The sequence below is a fragment of the Syngnathus floridae genome, chromosome 10 (genome assembly GCF_059516105.1).
Source record: "Syngnathus floridae isolate MCC-2025c chromosome 10, RoL_Sflo_1.0, whole genome shotgun sequence".
Lineage (NCBI taxonomy): Eukaryota > Metazoa > Chordata > Actinopteri > Syngnathiformes > Syngnathidae > Syngnathus > Syngnathus floridae.
The window spans coordinates 9678826-9696348 of NC_142422.1; the positions used below are offsets into that span (position 1 = coordinate 9678826).

Genomic DNA, 17523 nt, shown 5'->3' on the forward strand with positions numbered 1-17523 from the left:
TAGCAGGTCTTATTTTAGTTTGAGTGTGAAATTTCCCAGGTCAGCAATGTCATGATGTGATGGGTCAGCAGTGTGTTGGTTACAGGACAGAAATTCATACACATAGGAAACAGCACTATCACTAATATGTGGAATGTCCGATATGTTAGTAAAGCAACGTGGGTGGCAAGTGCCAGCAATGAGGTGGCACGCCCTTGCACAGAGCGGGTGGAGATCTGAATTTTTAAGATTTTCTCTTATCCCCGTTACCGAAGAAGCAGTCCACCCATTTGTGCCTTTTGTTTGTAGATGTTTAAAAAAAAAAAAAAAAAAAGGTATGTTTACCAGAATGCATTTATTTGTTTGAAATTTTTCTTGAATGAATTGCAGCTCATATTTTTTCAAAATGTTGTTTTTGTGAACATTTTATCATCAACACTTTAAATGATTATACCTGGAGAACCCAACACCACTAAAACGTGACGTTTTATTATTGTCCAGTAGATGGTGATATTACCCAGTTAAGGAGAGCTGCTCCAGTTGGCCGATTCATCCATCTATACTAACTTTTAATCATTCCCCTAGACAAGTTTGACATTTTCTCTTCTCTTAAATGATGACTTAGGTGTTTGTAATATAAACAGCCACCCATAATTTGTTTGAATTTCATTTTGGTCTGTGCAGTGAGAATGTAATATAGTTTTCCAAATCTAACTTTAGATACTAAGTAATATACAGTGGATTTAAAATATCCATGCTTCAATTAGTCCACATGTTTTTATCAACACACTTTGAATATATGTTGAGATATACATATTGGACAATACTATGTATTTATTGTTCGCACTTACAAATGACTCAAATACATTCTCTGTGTTTCTCTTTCAGGTGAGTGTCCACTCTTCAGTTGATTCTTTGTGACAAGATGTAGTTGTCAACGTCTGAAGCTGTCAAGACTAATAAGTATTCTGACAACATTTAAACATACACACAGACACGCATGCACACACACACCCTGCAATCATTGTTACATCAGATATTAGAGATTAAAGATAAATGTGCACATGTGTTTTGCTAAATTTTGATATCATGCTTCCCAAGGGTTGGTTCAAAAACCTCCCACCTGATCAATGTGTTCTTTTGAAATTCATCTGTAATATTTTACATGGAGCAGGTTATAATTTGGTTGGGGAAAGGTGCATTTTTCTGGGCTTTACTCAAATCAGCCACAACAAGAATAAGAGTAACTGTACATATACTTTTTATATGTTGTAATATGTGCAGTATATTCTGCACAATTCTGTCATACACACATCTCAACTATGCAGGCTCTTCCATTGCCCTAAAAGTATTACCAGTCTTACGTTGCATGTTTTTTTTTTTTTGCTTTGCCGTTCAAGCCAGAGCTCTTCTATGATACTTCTTTTAACTGTACCCTGAGCATTAGGAAATACTCTTAATTGGATACATCTTATACAATATGATACTTTCCATTAGTTATATTATATATTGTTAGTATCCTGATTATTTTGTCAAGACCGTTGTTTGCAGGACAAAACAATGTTGCAAACTCTTAAGTAGCTCTCTGTTTCCTGAGCAACCTGAGAAGTAGTGTCAATGGTGTCATATTTTTTTTTCCGAGTGTCGCCCCTCACTGCATGAATTAGGATTTTGGCGCATTGTTCAATGTTGTTTCCAAACAGTGAAGGAAGGGAAGCTGCCCATTGTTTGGACTGCTATTATCTTTTTATGGCTGAAGGTTTCAGAGGTGCATGTCACAGTGGAAACAGGATATGGAGTCAACCAGCCGTACTGATAAGAAATGTCCTGGAGTGAGGCCGCTTATGTGTGTGTATGTATGTACGTATCTTATCTATATGGACCATGACATTATAACACAACATTGGATACTCGTGCACAAGAGGGAGCAATAATATCAGAAACACCTGATCATCATGATGCAGTGCATTTCTGCAGAACAGCAAACTACATTCAAAAACATTTTATTCAACGAATATCTCTTTCACTGTGTCATCTTATTTTGATATAGCTCTTTCAAGTGGATGTCATTAGATAGTGTACCTAATGTGTTGAGTGAGATAAGATAGATGCGTAGTAGTAGTAATAGCTCATTGCAGGAAACACCTCATAATCTAATACCGCTTAGTTTATTCAAACTTGAAGCCAATGCATGCAGAGGCAAAGACAGAATAGAATAGAATAGAATAGAATAGAATAGAATAGAATAGAATAGAATAGAATAGAATAGAATAGAAGCAGTGGGTCAAACAGGTCAATGGGTGAGAGATATCCTTGCTAACAATGTTTGCTCTGCTGAGACAGTATGAGGCATAAATATCCATCATGGAGGGGACCGGGCAGCTTTTAGTACTCTCTGCAGCATCTTCCTGTCCGCCATTGGTACAGCTGTCATACCATACTGTAATACAATATGTCATGCAGTGTGTGTGGCCTGGAATGATTGTCAGACAATCATAAAGCACCTTAAATAAACATATTTCACTTATACCAGATTCTATTTATGAGATTTTTGATCCATTAAAGTATGCACTGTTGGTATGTAATGAATCTTCCTATATCTCTAATTAGTGTAGCAGCGAAACGTGAGACTACTGCAAAAACAATTAAAACTTCTGATCCTTATTTTCTACGACTTTACTATTGATATGTCTATGTCGCAGTCGAGACAGTCTGGATTGCAAGTCTTATTGTGTTACATGGGCGTGGCAATGTATGCTAGTGTCTCATTACAGTGGCAAAACAGGATCTGGGATGAGAAATGAAACCCATTTTGATGTCACAATAGTGCTCCTAAGACTGTATCTACTTAATGACGGACAATTTTGCCGTGACGGTTTATTGAAGTTCCTGATGATGGTGAGTCACTGTCTGTAACGTGACTCCAAAGCCACAGAATAATGGGCCTTTTCTTCCCCTCGGCCATGCCACGCACGCACGGATGCACACACACACACACACACACACACACACACACACACACACACACACACGCACGCACACACACACACACACAGACAGAGCAGTAAGTTTTCTGCAAGTCTTTCGTGAAAGTAACAGCCCATGCAGTCATTTTTCTTTCCGCTCGGAGGAAAGCAAGAATGCAATGGATTCATTCTCTCCAGATGTAGGAGTTTTGTGGGAGTGGGCATAATAAATCACTTCTGTACATGTGTGTATGTGTGCGAGTGCAGTGTGTCCAATGGAGGAGGTGCCCACATTGTGATAATGACTAATTTATTACACACCAATCTTCAGGATCCCGATACAAAAATAACATATAGCCTCTCTGGTTGCAATGCAATTCCTCTCATTGTGCCATGCGGTCAGGAAGGCCAATGTGTGGATCCTGTGACAAGTTTTGTTGTGCGATTGTTGGTTACCCGTAGCAACTGGCGCATGGCCACGTTCCCCTCAGACCTTAGCGTCGCCAGCTCATTTGCCTAACCTTTGGGTTGGGTTACCACAGCAACCAAAGGCCACACCCAAACGGTGACTCACCCTGCAAATATGATTTTTGTTCTGTTTTTGTAATATATATATAGTTTACAGTGCTGAACAAATGTTTGAGACCGTCACCTCATTATACGGTTAGGCCACAGCTGCTGTGTTAATTACCAAAATTATTTTGTGTCATATTTCTGTCAACAGAAATAATGTTTTGATTGCTTAACCGTTTTTGAGATTACCATTTGCATATTTCTTGGGGCCATTTCACAATGCAAAAAATTGAAAATAATCCAATCGATTGTCAGAGGCACAGTTGATTGACAGTCTCAACTAGTACATAAATGATACTATTATTATACAACACATGAGACAGGAAATCACGTATTTTAATTAAATATTTTTATGTACTAGTATTTTTGTTTTTATTATACTTTTGATTTTTTATATTTCTGTGCTTGCAGATGGAGAAAAATTGCATTGCCGTTATTATCATTTGACATTGAATTCTAATGTTTGCTCATCATTAGCCGAAGTTTTAAATTTCCATCATTATTATTTCTCCTGTCTTGACTGTTGTGGCTGCCAGTAGATGTATGTGGGACATGGCATTCGGTATCCTGGGCAGCAGGGACAATGTCCAAGCCGACAAGGCCTCAGATTTATGGTGTAGATCTTCCTTTGCTGTTTTGGAACAGACAAGAAAAGATTCCCTTGTTCTTTTCTCAGTAATTCCCTCCCTTGTTACCCTCCACTCTCATTCCTTCTCTCTTTCTCACCCAAATTGTTGATGCCATGTTGGTGCTGGGCATGCAGTTGCTCTCACAGGGGTAAAATGTACAAGTGACAGAATAGCGCTGCTGTAAAACTTTGTTTTATTCGGAGGGGTTTGTAAGCACCATGAACAAAGGAGATCCACTTGGTGACAGATTCTGGCTCAGTCCCAAAAAAGGTAAGTCCCATGTTATCAAAATAATGCGAATCTATAGCCGGACTGACACTAATTGATTATGCATTGTACTCGAGTTGCCACTTGAATGTTTCAGAGTACCAAAGGGTTAAATCAAGCATTTCTTGTGACACAATTTTGAAGCGTCTCCATCCGCCAAAGGTACAGTTAAACACCCCACATAGTAATTCTTGATCGTGCTGGTTGGTTTCACAACTGTTTGCAATTTTTAGCTTCTTTCATTCATAGTGCTTGTTTGTTTGCTTGCACAATATTTCATGCTCTGGCTCTAGCAAACATCTAAAACTTAACTTGTATTCTAGCACGTATTTCACAAAAATTGCTTTTGATTTTTGTTTAATGTTGCTTTGTGCAAAGAGTGCAGAAAAAAATAGTAAAATTGACTTATTATTATTATTCTCAACAGTTGCAGGGGAAATAGTTGAGCATCATTAATTGAGTACATTTTTCATAATCCATGGCGTTAACATGCCAAATCTGCTCCATTATTATCCTTGCTTGGCTGCTTTAGGAAGAGCTAGAAGGATTTAGTGTCTTTGTGGATTCCTCTACTTATTTTGGTGACTGTAGGCTTAAATCTGTGACCTCGCTTATTTCCACTCTGGAAAAGGTAAGGTCAGTGTGAGCAGGTCATACATTAGGGATTTTACATGGATATTTATGCTTGAATTTATTAAACAAGACAAGAAATCTGCATCTTTTTCCCCTCACTACCCATACCAAATGCTCCTTTATGGTGACACCTGCATTTTTTCATTGCTTGAGAGAGAGAGGGAGAGAGAGAGAAAGAGAGGGAGAGAAAGAGAAAGAGACAGACAGACAGACAGACAGACAGACATCAAACTCTGACCGCTCTATTGAACAATTCAATATTGATACATACCATTAATACTGATGTTCCATTACTAAGGTTCACAGTTACTAAGGTCTTTAATTATTGTCTATATTGGCTAAACACTTTGATCAACTGAAGCACATTTCTACGATATGTAGTCCATTGAAATGTATTGTTGCAAGCAAACCTCTAAACATCAACTTTAATATTGAATTTAAAAGAAGGTAAACGTAAGCGTATCTGTATGTGCAAGCCTCCTCATTCAACATTCTCTAAATTTAGAAGATTTCTGGGTTGGAAGTGTTGGAGCTTCATCATGCCTTAGCTCTGTCAGGGGCCACAGCTGTTCCTCTTGTGAGGTCAAACTCCTAAGTATAACCTGTCAGGTGACAAGCTGATCGAATCAAAATAGACCTATCATCTCCCACAAAAAATGCTAACCCTTGCTAACTGTAACATTGATTCTTTATTAATTATTAGTTGTACTGCATTTTATTATCATGGTTTTCTAAATTGCTTTCTGGCCTGACTTGGCACTGACATCAAAATAAATGGCTACACCGGTCGCCAGGTGATATTATTTTGTCACAACAGGTTTATTCTAAGACTTAAGGTCTAAAACATTCATAGATGTGCACCCTTCAGTGTCAATCTTCGTTGTTATTAACATTCATTTGCAGGTTGCTCATGGGTAGCTGCATACATGTTATATTGTAATGGCTAAAGAATTTTACAAGCCTGAATTTCCTGGGCTACTTTGTGAACTCCGATACTCCTCTCTGAGAGCCTCAGTGTCTGGTTATGCAAATGTCTTTGCATGAGATAGCTCTTAGCATGAATTTTATTTTAACTTCTGGAATATTAGCTTTAATAATTTGCATTTTTTGCAGTTGCATTTCTGTTTGGATGTATCAAATACATGCGGCAGGTTTGTATAACTACAACCATGAATTTATTTAAATTATTCAAAGTTAGTCTATCAAAAACGCTGCTCCGAATACACACCCTGCACAAGGTACATGCCAATCCCTTTGTTTATAATCTCTTCCTCCCAGATCATGAAAGAATTATTAACCAAACAATCATGAGGGATGTTTTGAAAGATATTTAACAAGGGTAGGGTACATACCGGCATGGGCCATCCTTTTCCCCCACTGAGAATGAGTAGATCACATGTGTCAAACTCAAGGCGCGGGGCCAGATGTGGCCCGCCATATCATTTTATGTGGCCCGCAAAGACAAAATTTGCATCAAATTGTCTTCAGCTTTAAAACTCATCTTTTTAAAATGTTTGAACAGTTTATTAGTCTGATTTGAAAATGAGTTATTTGTCAGTTTGTTTTGTAGCTTACACCAGTGTTTCTTAACCTGGGTTCGATCGAACCCTAGGGGTTCAGTGAGTCGGTCTCAGGGGTTCGGCAGAGCCTCCACTGCGGAGGAACGAACACACCTGAGTGTCGTGTAAATTCGCGATAACTCATATCTGAACTGGTCTTGCAAAGGCAACAGCAAAAGTCACACTGATTTGCTGGTATGTCATTTGTTGTGAGTTCATGCATTGTGTTGGTTTTATTCTTTGAACAAGGTGACGTTCATGCACAGCTCATTTTGTGCACCAGTAAAAAAACATCTGTCTTGAATTCGATTTTTTTTTTCCCACTAAAGAGGGGTTCAGTGAATGCGCATATGAAACTGATGGGGTTCGGTACCTTCAACAAGGTTAAGAACCACTGGCTTACACTATTATATCATATGAGGAGTTCATAAATGTATTTAGGTTGAGAGTCATAATGGCCCTCCGAAAGAAACTATGACTACATATGACTATGTGGCCGGCGGCAAAAATGACTTTGACACCCCTGGAGTAGATTGTAGTGTTCTATGATAAAGGCTTTTTAAATGTCAGACTCTTTAAAGGTTTTGAGGAATCTTCAATTCAATATGAACAAAAGACCACTGGTGGCCGCTCGGTCTTTGCTACACAAAGTAAAAATGGACAAATATTTGTTGTGCAGTTTCAGATGTAACCAATTTAACACCCACCAGACTGTGTCTGTGCGATATTAATAATTTGGATTAAAATTTGTGAAGTCAATAATCTCTGATGTTGGATTTGAGGCAGAGTTTGCTGACTTGCCGTCTCTGTTGTAGTTCATCCCAAAGGTGATTGATGCAATTGAGGTCAGGGCTTTGTGCCGGTCAGTGAAGTACTTTCACACTCAACTCATCCAACCGTGCCTCGATGGACTGGCTCTGTGCACTGCAATACTTGAACAAAAAGAGCCTTGTTTAAGAGTTGTCTACTCTATTTCTATTTAGGCGATACACCGATCTGACCGGTTGGCCGATATTTTGCATTTCGTGCAAAATCTGTCGACTGTGGAAAAACGTTTGACTGTTGATTTGATCTGTCGACTGTGATGTCATAATTTGCTGATTGATCAATTACATCATACATTGAGTGCATCTGTACAGTAAAACATTACAGTAAACACAATTTTGTTCAACCTTTGTTGTCACCCATGCATAAAGAAGCCTTTAAAGTTAACTATCATTATAATGTTAGAATGTCTAATAGGAAAACTGCCAAAAGTAGTGGGAGTGCTCATGCTCATGGATGAGTAGAAGACCATGCAGTAAATAAACAAGTTGTTTAAATCAATATATTGCTCCATCTTCTTATCAAATCAGTCATTGTTTGTTTTTTAAACTCTATGATCAGCCCCAAAATCCTGATTGTGTAAGGCGTACTTCTATTGTACTTTTGTGTGAGTATAGTTCATTTCTAGTTGTACTCAAACACACCCTGTCTGACAGAAAAGGGGAAAATAAATTATGTTCACAGTGAAAGATTTTTTTGTTCTAAGTGGTCTTCGGGCTGTCTTATAACATCAGTTTATAAACTGCTGCCCCGCTGCTTGCACCCAAAGAGTATATGTGGCTCTGTTGCAAGTAGCTCATTTGACTGTTGCCATGGTAAATATAGTAAAAAAAAGAAGGAAAAAAAAGTTTTCCACTGGTGGTTGGATGTGTAACAGTGTGTGTGGTTTCAAACACCCGGGAAGAATCTTTTCATAGCTGCCCACTAAAATTGCGCAACTGTGTTCACGCAGCTTTCCACTCTCTGTTCTGTTCTGTTTCTGTGTTCATAACTACTGCACATTGATGTGCTCCTATGCAATCCTTGAACAGTTCCCCTTTGCTTTTAATTGGACGTTGGCCATGAGAGGTCCTCTTCCTGACACATAGAGACGAACAGGAGACAGATGCGTAGAGGGTAGAAGTGATCTCGGGATAGAAATCTGATATCATGTCTATGAGTGCTGAAAAGGTTGACTGTAATGCAAAGTTCTTTTTATAGGTATGCAAGAGTTATCAGCTCATTTGAAGTATGACGTTCTAATGTTAGCCAGCAATAAACCTTTGAGGTGCATTGCCATGTTGCGTCATTTTAATGAGCTACGAAAGTGACTTGCAGTTCTTCGTTGAAATTTACGACATGAATAATTTCTGTCTTTGCAATAACGGAAAGTCTAGCATTGAAATATAAGAATAATTTTTTTCTCTTTTAACATGTGTGTGTGTCTGAATTCATTAGTATTTCTTTCACTTATTCCAAGATTGTGAAAGTTAGACCTTCAATGTAGAATGATATCTGATCTGGAAAACTAGATAGCTTGCTCTTGGTAACCTACATGCATGAATAACGTGTGGCTCCAGGCTCAGATGGAGGTATGCCAACTGGTTCTTCCATCTTGTTGAAGTGTATCTGAGTTTAGAAAAGCCCATTCACTGAGCTGGGCGTGTGTCAGCCAGCAACGGTGTTAGTTTAAAAAAAAAGTGTGTGTGCGTGTGTGTGTCTGTGTGGAAATTAGAGGTGTGTACTTTAGTGTGCGAGTGGGCGTTTCTGTAGAAGTCACAGAGCTTCGGAACATGTGCTCAGACACACTTCACTGGTGTGTTGCGCCATTCATTTTACGTTGCGCTTTCTTGCTGTTAATCAGTTCTTTGCGGATAGTTTTCTTCACTTCCTCTTTGCTGCAGTTATATTTACTTAACTGAGAATTTTTTTCCATGCGTCTTTTTTTCCATAAGGAATTGAGAGGGTCGGTAGGAGGAGCCCAACGAAGTGTGCTTCACTCTCTTTCTCTTCCACACACTCATGCTCTCTCTCTCTCTCCCATTCTGACATTGCTATCCCAGCAGAAGGGAGCAAGACTTCATGCTGTGGGGCGACATAATTTGAATTTTGTTTGAATGACATTTGAACGGATTATTCTTTTTCTTCTACAAAACCTACAGGATCAACGAGAGTGAGAAAAGTAAGGGGACATATTAGACTCTTTTTTCTCTTTGATTTATCTTTAATTGAACTGAAGCACGTGTTTTGCCGGAGGATTTTTTTTCCCCCTCACAGTAAGACGTGTGGTCTGTTGAGTCTTATTTTTGTTCCTCTTTAAGATAGTGTTAGATAGATAGCAAAATGGTTGCAGGAATGCTTATGCCCCTGCGGGACCTGAGGGCAATCTACGAGGTTCTCTTTCGAGATGGTGTCATGGTGGCCAAAAAGGACAAGCGACCTCAGACCAAACATCCTGAGGTACAAGGAGTGTCCAACCTACAAGTAATCCGTGTTATGGGATCACTAAAATCCAGAGGCTTTGTGAAGGAAACCTTTGCTTGGAGGCATTTCTACTGGTACCTTACCAATGAGGGTATTGTTTACCTGCGTGACTACCTCCGCCTGCCACTTGAAATTGTTCCTGCCTCCTTGCAGAGGTTTAAGAAATCAGCAGCCACGGCCATGGCTCAACGAGCTGCAAGGGTCCAATCAGTTGAAGGTCCTACATCTTACGTACCCAAACCAGGCCTTAGGGGTGAAGCTGAAAGCCAAGAAGCAGTGGCAGAGCGCCAAAGCTACCGCCATCGGATGATGGGTCCCCAAGAAAAAGAGAGCTACTCTGACAGGACCCCCAGATTCAGGGGCCGTCCACTGTCTGCAGAACCTAAGAGGCCGAAACAAATGGATGACCAATCTGGTTCGTTGTTTACAAAGGGGAACACCTTTCTGGGTGAATCCATGTCAATGGGCCGCTCATATCAGCAGCCTGATGTGAGCAATGAGAAGGCAACATCTCAGCAGAGAGACACATTTGAAGTTCAAAAGGAGAAACAATTGAGTTTGTTCCCTTCTTCAAAAACACCTTGGAAAAGCGATGGGTCAAAGCCTTCTCTGACTGCAGGGTCCTCCAAAACAGCCCCAGTGCTTACTGTGGCTGCTACTGCTGAGGCTACAGATGCTACACCTCCAGAAGGTAGACGTGGGCCCTCTAGTCCTAAGGCAAACACAGAGAAGCTGAAAATTGCGGATGCAAGTGCTGGTAAAATTATGACCAGCAGTTCAACTAGTTCAGCACCTCCTGAAACAGAGATCAAAAAGGCGGTCAACAAGGAGCCTGTTGCACATGTTAAATCGTATGTAACAGACACTGCTGTACCAGCAACTGATAAGGTAAATGCTTTAACCTTGCAGGCTTCTGCCCAGGGACCTAGCACCCTTGTGACAAAAACTGTCACATCCACACATGTCATAACCAAAGTCACCAATAATGATGTCAAAGAAAAAATGAAGATGAATATTGAACCAGAACTTGCCACAACTGAAATAGCAGCTGATAAAATAAAGAAGAGTAAAATGGTTAAATCATCTTCTCAGGGAACATCCAAAATCCTAACCAGGACTGATATTCCTGTTGTGAAATCTGCCAGTAAAGATGCAGTGGGAGAACATCTTAAAGAAGAAATGATCAAACCACAATTAGCTAAATCTACTGGTTCAAAGAACCAAGTTGAATCTAAAATGCTTAATGAAATGGCCAAAACATTTTCAAACAAATCAAATGTTGCCATAATTCAGGCGACAACCAAATCTCAACCACTGATGTCTGTGGATGCAGAAGAACTGACAATTAAAGAAATCCAGAATCCCATTGTCTCTGTGACAACAGTGACTCTCCCACCAAAGGCTCAAAATGAAGAAATTTGTGAAAATACATCAGTGGAGTGCTCACTAACTAAAGTTAGTACAACCAGTGTCACAAGAAAGATGGTTAGTACTGAAAAGGTAAAACCAGACAAAGACAAAACAAAACAGAAGAAAACTGTGGGGGATGCAAGTGAAGGCATCAAGAAAGAAGAGGCATTTGGGCCTGAAGAAACATGTAAAACTCCAGCACAACTCACTGTGTCTTTGGAAAAAGGCACTTCCCCTGAGCTCACTCAAACCATTTTGCCCACTGAACTGGCTATTGAAGACAAACAAGTGATTGTGGGAAGCTCTAAATCTAAGCGAAAGAAAAAGAAGTCTCAAGTAGAGAAAGTAGAGAAGACGAGTGAGGACACACCTGAGACAAAGGTAGAAGATAAAAATGTGAAGGACAAGGCCCATGACAAAGACCAAAGCCCAAGCACACTGCCTGAGGGACCATCTTCTTCACTGACAAATAAGGCTGAACCAAAATTAAATAATACAAGGGAGCAAGTAATTGATGTATCTAAACAAACGGGAGTGACACCAGTGGCTGAAACCTCCAAACAAACAAAGGCTATTTCTGAAAAGTCACCTTTGCCATTTGGCCAAAACACTTCAGTGCCTCCAGTGGCTCATCCAGAAGTTGCACAATCTAAATGTGTTCTGCCAGACATAGACTCAGAGATATGTGGTGAAATTTCTGCTGCTAAATTGAAAGCAGTGACACCGCCATTACAAGAACCTGCCAAGTCTGACAAGAAACATGTTAAATTGTTGAAAACTTTGAATGGCAAACAAAAGGTTGAGAGTTCAGTGGCTTCAACCAAAAAGCTGCAAGCAGAAACATTGCTACCCACTAAAATGACACCTTTGCCTGGGGACACAGACTGCCCAGCTGTGACCTCTGAACTGAAAAAAACTAATGTTTCTCCCAAAACGACTCCTGAAAGAATGTACCGTGAGGAAACCAGTCAGGCAGCAGTTGTGCTCTCTCAGGCCCCTGCAGACAAAGAGGAGGTGGAGCCAGAACTGCTCTTTGCAGAAAAAATCAAGCAGGAGGTTCCAAAAGCAAAAACATCCTCCACTGTTAGGGAAGCACCCAAAGCCAGAGCATTAGCGTCAGCAGAGCCAGTGGTAACAGCAGAGGCAGCTGTAGCTCAGGCACGGGCCAACCCCCTTGTCAAGCAAGAGGAGCCGCCCAGTGTTGCACAACATTCAGCCACTCCGGCAGCAGAGCGCGGCACAGCAAATAAGCTCTCTGTGTCAGAGGCCTTAAAGCAGGAGGAAGAGAAGAAGAGGGACTTGGAGGAGGACACACCCTCTGCCACTACAGCACCCGTAAGTGCCCAGCCTCACGTGGCGGACATCGTTACGTCTGAAAGCCCAGAAACAGACGAGGCCAACATGAAGAGGAAAATTGTAGTGGTTGAAGAGATAGTTGAAGTAAAGCAACTTGTTAGTCCTGAGGTTGCTGGGGCACAAGCAAGTCCACAGCCTGTGCAACCTGAGGGAGAAGAAGAAGAGGAGTTGGACTTGGATGTTTTGGAGGAGATTGCCATTGAGAGGGCACTTTTGTCAGGGGCACCGGGTGTCAGGGTGCATGGAGCTTCAGCTGAGGCAGACTGGGACCACTCACTGGAGGAGCCGGAGGACAAGACATGGCCAAACTTTATAGAAGGTTGGTGTACCAATTACTCTACTTCCTCTATCTTTCTGCAATGCATTGTCTTGCATATTTATTTAAAGTCGATTAAAAGCAACACCGTCTTCCAATGATCTGAGAATAAAGACAAAAAATAAATTTTCAAGATGGATTTAAGCATGGAATATATCAAAGGACAGCCTCTTTCCAGTAAGACCAATTAGCTGTCTCATAGTGTGAAGTATGCATGGAATTTAACCATATGTTATGACAGATAAATTGTCTGATAGGCTCTTAGAACATACTATTAGTGGTATTTTTTAGTCACTGTCAGTTATCGCTGAAGAATGTTTCACTTCTATACATAAAGCTAAAAGACAATAGATCAACAATCTTTCCAAAGAATCCCGGAGTTTCCCTATGTACACATGCAATTGATTGATCAAAAAACATCAATACAGTTGAGGTGGGGGATTGTGGTTCTGCAGGATAACAAACTCATCTGCAAATTGGTAAGGTTCAAGGAATTCTATCTGTGGTCACTCTTCACATGTTTGCCAAATGAGATTTTGCAGACCTTAGGTCACTCCAGCAAGGTGGGGCTGTTTGCTGAGATTTGGCCTCGCCTGGTCCCTGCAGAAATACTTGTGAGCCATAGCTAGATTGAAATGAAGGAGGTGTGGCACTTTTGGGAGTATTTCATATTTTTTCTCTAGCAGTAATAATCCTTCACTGTTACGATATGTTCTCCACTCTAACGTGTACTGTGGCTGTGTTTTGGTTCTCCTGTCAGCCTGATATGTATGAAAGAAAAGTTTGATGACATTCCATTACGCAATAGCATGTGTAAAATTTGGTAGGTATGCATGCAATGTGATAAGAGTTCTGTAAGTTTGCCTCCTTTTTTTAGTTACCCATCTGGGTTTATGCATAACATCTGGATGAAACTTGAGTATTGACATTGAATTCTGTCCTTGTGATTCCGATTATATGGAAATAAGAAGTGAAAGGCATGCAATAGGCCAGCTCACGTGACAAGGGTGTAAGAAGTGCTTTTCACATGGGCGTTGTCTCGTGTGGGTGTGAGTAATAGGCAAAGAGTGAGGGAAAAGCTCGCTCATGGCCTCACTTGTATTTGTTTGGTTCAACACATGACACAAGATCTGGAACTAATTAGCATACATGTTTCAATGTGTGTTCAAAATGTAACAAAATGTATCAAGACATGCAATTAACTGTAAACTGAATGACTCCCACTGATCCAACATAGTGCAGACTCATCATATTGAATGTATTTGAATTATTTATCTTTTGTGGTTTTATCAGTTATGAGTTTTTCTTGTGAAGGGGTTAGATAAGGCTCCCAAGTTTCAATCAAGTCTCTCTGTCAGTGCTTGGTGTCCCACTGCTGACATCTACTGTTCATTCACAACCACTGTTGTTTTAGTCTGCTAATTTCAACAAGTTTAGACAGGTGGTGCTCGGGTGTGTGTCCTTCTGATTTGACCTTAGCTGAGTGTTATGCACAGGTTGTCATTGAAGGTATTTTTAGCAAGGTACTGTTATTATTTGTGGTTGGTTTGTTACATGGCTGCAAATATCTATACTACTGGATGCATGTGTACATTCCTGCAGTTTGTTTACTTTTATTTATCTCAAATTACTTTTACGTTATAAGCCATTAAGGTATTGTCAAGAGTGAGAGTGTGTTTGATGTTCCGTTTGTAGCTTTGTAGAGAACATGATTTGAATGGCGACTGCTGTTCTAAGACTGCACATTCCTCACTTGAGTCTTGTAGACTTGCTTTGAGAAAGTGTTTCAACTTTGCCCACGCATGGCACAAGTGACAATTGGACTTGAACACAACACGGACGTGCCCACTGAGGCCCTCCTTGTTCTCAACTGAACTGAAGCCCAATGGATACTTGTGTAATCACTTAAATGAACAATTACACTATGGTGCAGCTCAGTGCCTTTTATTTGTACTATTGCATCATACTGGTTCAAAAACAAAACTATTCACAAATTTAAGGGTTTGAATTAAAAAACAGAAACAGTTGACCACTGACAGTCTGATTTTACAGAATGTTTAAATCAGAGATGCAACTAAATGTTTTTGCAATGTATTCTGACGCTGCCCAAGGTTTTCAAATTTTCATCAGGTTTTCATACTAGTACTACCTCTACTACTACTACTATTAATGATAATGATAATAATAATAATGACAATTTATAATATAATATATATGCATAAATACCATATCAATATGATTTATTTACTAATATATATATGAATTAAGGGTTAGGGTTACAACAAATGGTAAAATATGTATTGCACAAGATTGAAGAGGTCAAAATTATAAGTGAAATGAAAATATTTCAAACATTTGATTTGCTAGACAAACATTTAAATACATTATTTAAATCAGGGTTAAAAATACATTAAGGTGCACACAAAGCCATTAAGAAAATATTTTGAAAGTGCATTTATGTTGAACTTTACAGTTTTAGATAAAAATATTAATTTTGGAAAAAATATTTGAAACAATCGCATAATAATAATAATATTTCAATAATAGTAATAATAATTATTATTATTATTATTATTATACACAGGCAATTTCACAGATGCATTTTTGTTTTTTTCAATCAATATGTATTGTGTGTTTATATAGATAAAGTGTGCACTATAATGAAAACTCAAGTTACCATTTGAGTCCCATGGCAGATAAAGATCATAGAGTGCTTCTCTGCTTCCCATTTACTGCCTGAGCAGGGCAAGACAGTCATGTTACAATTATTGAACTTTTGGGGCTGCCATAACTTATTTGATAAGGCTTGGGTTTTGGAGCCAAAAAGTTATTATTTGAGTCCTGCTGCAGACAAAAATGCTTAGATGCAAGGCAAGACAGCAATTATTATACAGCAAAAGAGAGGTTAAGTCTGTATCAACTATACAGATGAAAAAGATCAATAGCATCTGGAAATAATTGTGGGTTCAGTCAAAATGCTTATGACTTTAGTCATGTCCCAGAATAACGTCAGAAGCTTAGTGAGGCTACTTCAGTTGTGTTCACATTGAAATAATACCTTTCTTTTACGTAAAGATTACATGTGTTCGTTATTTTGTTGGATGAAATTATCCTTAGTACACTTATCTCTTTACCCTTTGCCAATGAGTGTCAATGAAAACATAGTTCCACATGAACACGTGCTGAAAATACATTTATGGTATGTGTATGAGGCCTCTGTAGAAAGGCAACTAGGGAGGTCCGTGACATGCCTCCTACAGTTCCTTGGAAAGCCCCCACATGGTTTCTACATATAGGTGGACTCTATATGCATTCACATATAAAGCATTGTACATTTCAGGTCTGTTCCCAAGACACAGTATTAAATTACTTTTAACATTGCAGAGCAAGGGGAAGTGTTGACAATTCCCTAATTCATCATGTCTTGTAAAACAAAAACACTATATTTAGATATTGTTTGTGCATTGCTGTATTCCCAGAAGGAATATGGGATTAACACCAGAGGCCATGAGTAAACTGAACAATTTTGCCGTGAGAAGCATGAGTGGCAGAGTTTAAATTGGAATTGGTATTCTGTGGCATTCATTTGTGAACTAAAAGGACAATATACTTGGAAACACAAAATTTGCTACATTGATGGTTACATTTGTTTTTCGGTCCCATATTGGCACTGGATTTGTTCACAAATACACATAAGGCACACTGTGTCTGACGTAAATAGAGCAAACCTCATCCATTATATTTTAATTGGATTAATGTATTTTATCATCATTGGTATTTTGAGATGGGGCGGCCATCTGATTGTTTTCGCATCTCCAGGGGCAAATTTGCCAAATGTCCTGCCAGAGTGCTTCCATCACTTTCTAACTGTGACACGATGTGATCATCTGGCAGTGGTAGATATTATTAGCCCCGAGTTAGCCCCAACCCTTTCTACCCGAACATCCAGCCCTCTTAGCCCTTAGCCCCTGCCCTTTTCCCCAGGCTTGGGGTCGTCCCTCCTCCCCTAGCCACAGAAGAGCAGGCTGACGGATCTAAGCAGCAGGCGCCGCCTGTCAAAATTCAACCCAAGGGAGAAACAAGGCAGTTCAGAGCAAACAAACAGCAGCCTCTTCTGTCCTGTCCGTCCCCCCTCAGTCCTGTTCAGTTCTTGTGTTCTTCGTCTTCCTGTTCTTCTCTGTATCGTCTCTTAGATGAAGATCATACCTGGTAGGTTACCAGATTGGCGTTGCTGTGGTGTCTGTGTAGAGTGTGGTCTCTCTGCCTTGCCTGTTTGTCGAGCTGTCAGAATTTTGTTGGCAAATACAAGGTGAAAGACAGTCTTGTGGTCCCGGTGCTCCCTCACATATTAACACGAACACAACACAGATACCCTTCTTACGTATATGTGTGTTCGCATTGCATGCCAGCTGGCTGCTATTGCTGCTCACATTCCGTGTCACATTTAAAGCATTGAATTAAGGTTGGCTGCCCTACTGCTTTATTTCATTTAATAGTGTGTCAATGGGGGACACTGGACCAAAGCCACCGCCCACCAGCCTAACGTG

General features: G+C 39.8%; 1 protein-coding gene across 12 annotated transcripts in view; it reads left to right on the forward strand.

The window, feature by feature from the left end:
• The window catches only part of plecb (plectin b), a 78022-nt gene that overhangs the window by 22113 nt on the left and 38386 nt on the right, over positions 1 to 17523 (forward strand). For 4 of the 12 annotated variants that reach the window (XM_088386058.1, XM_088386059.1, XM_088386060.1 and 1 more), the window contains exon 1: positions 9246 to 12979. The exons of 6 other annotated variants lie outside the window; for them this stretch is intronic. In XM_088386058.1, the coding sequence (XP_088242184.1) occupies positions 9754 to 12979 (3226 nt within the window). In that variant the 5' untranslated portion in view covers positions 9246 to 9753. Of the gene's footprint in view, positions 1 to 9245; positions 12980 to 17523 lie in introns of those variants that run through there. 2 more of the 12 variants (XM_088386062.1, XM_088386064.1) reach the window with 1 other exon arrangement.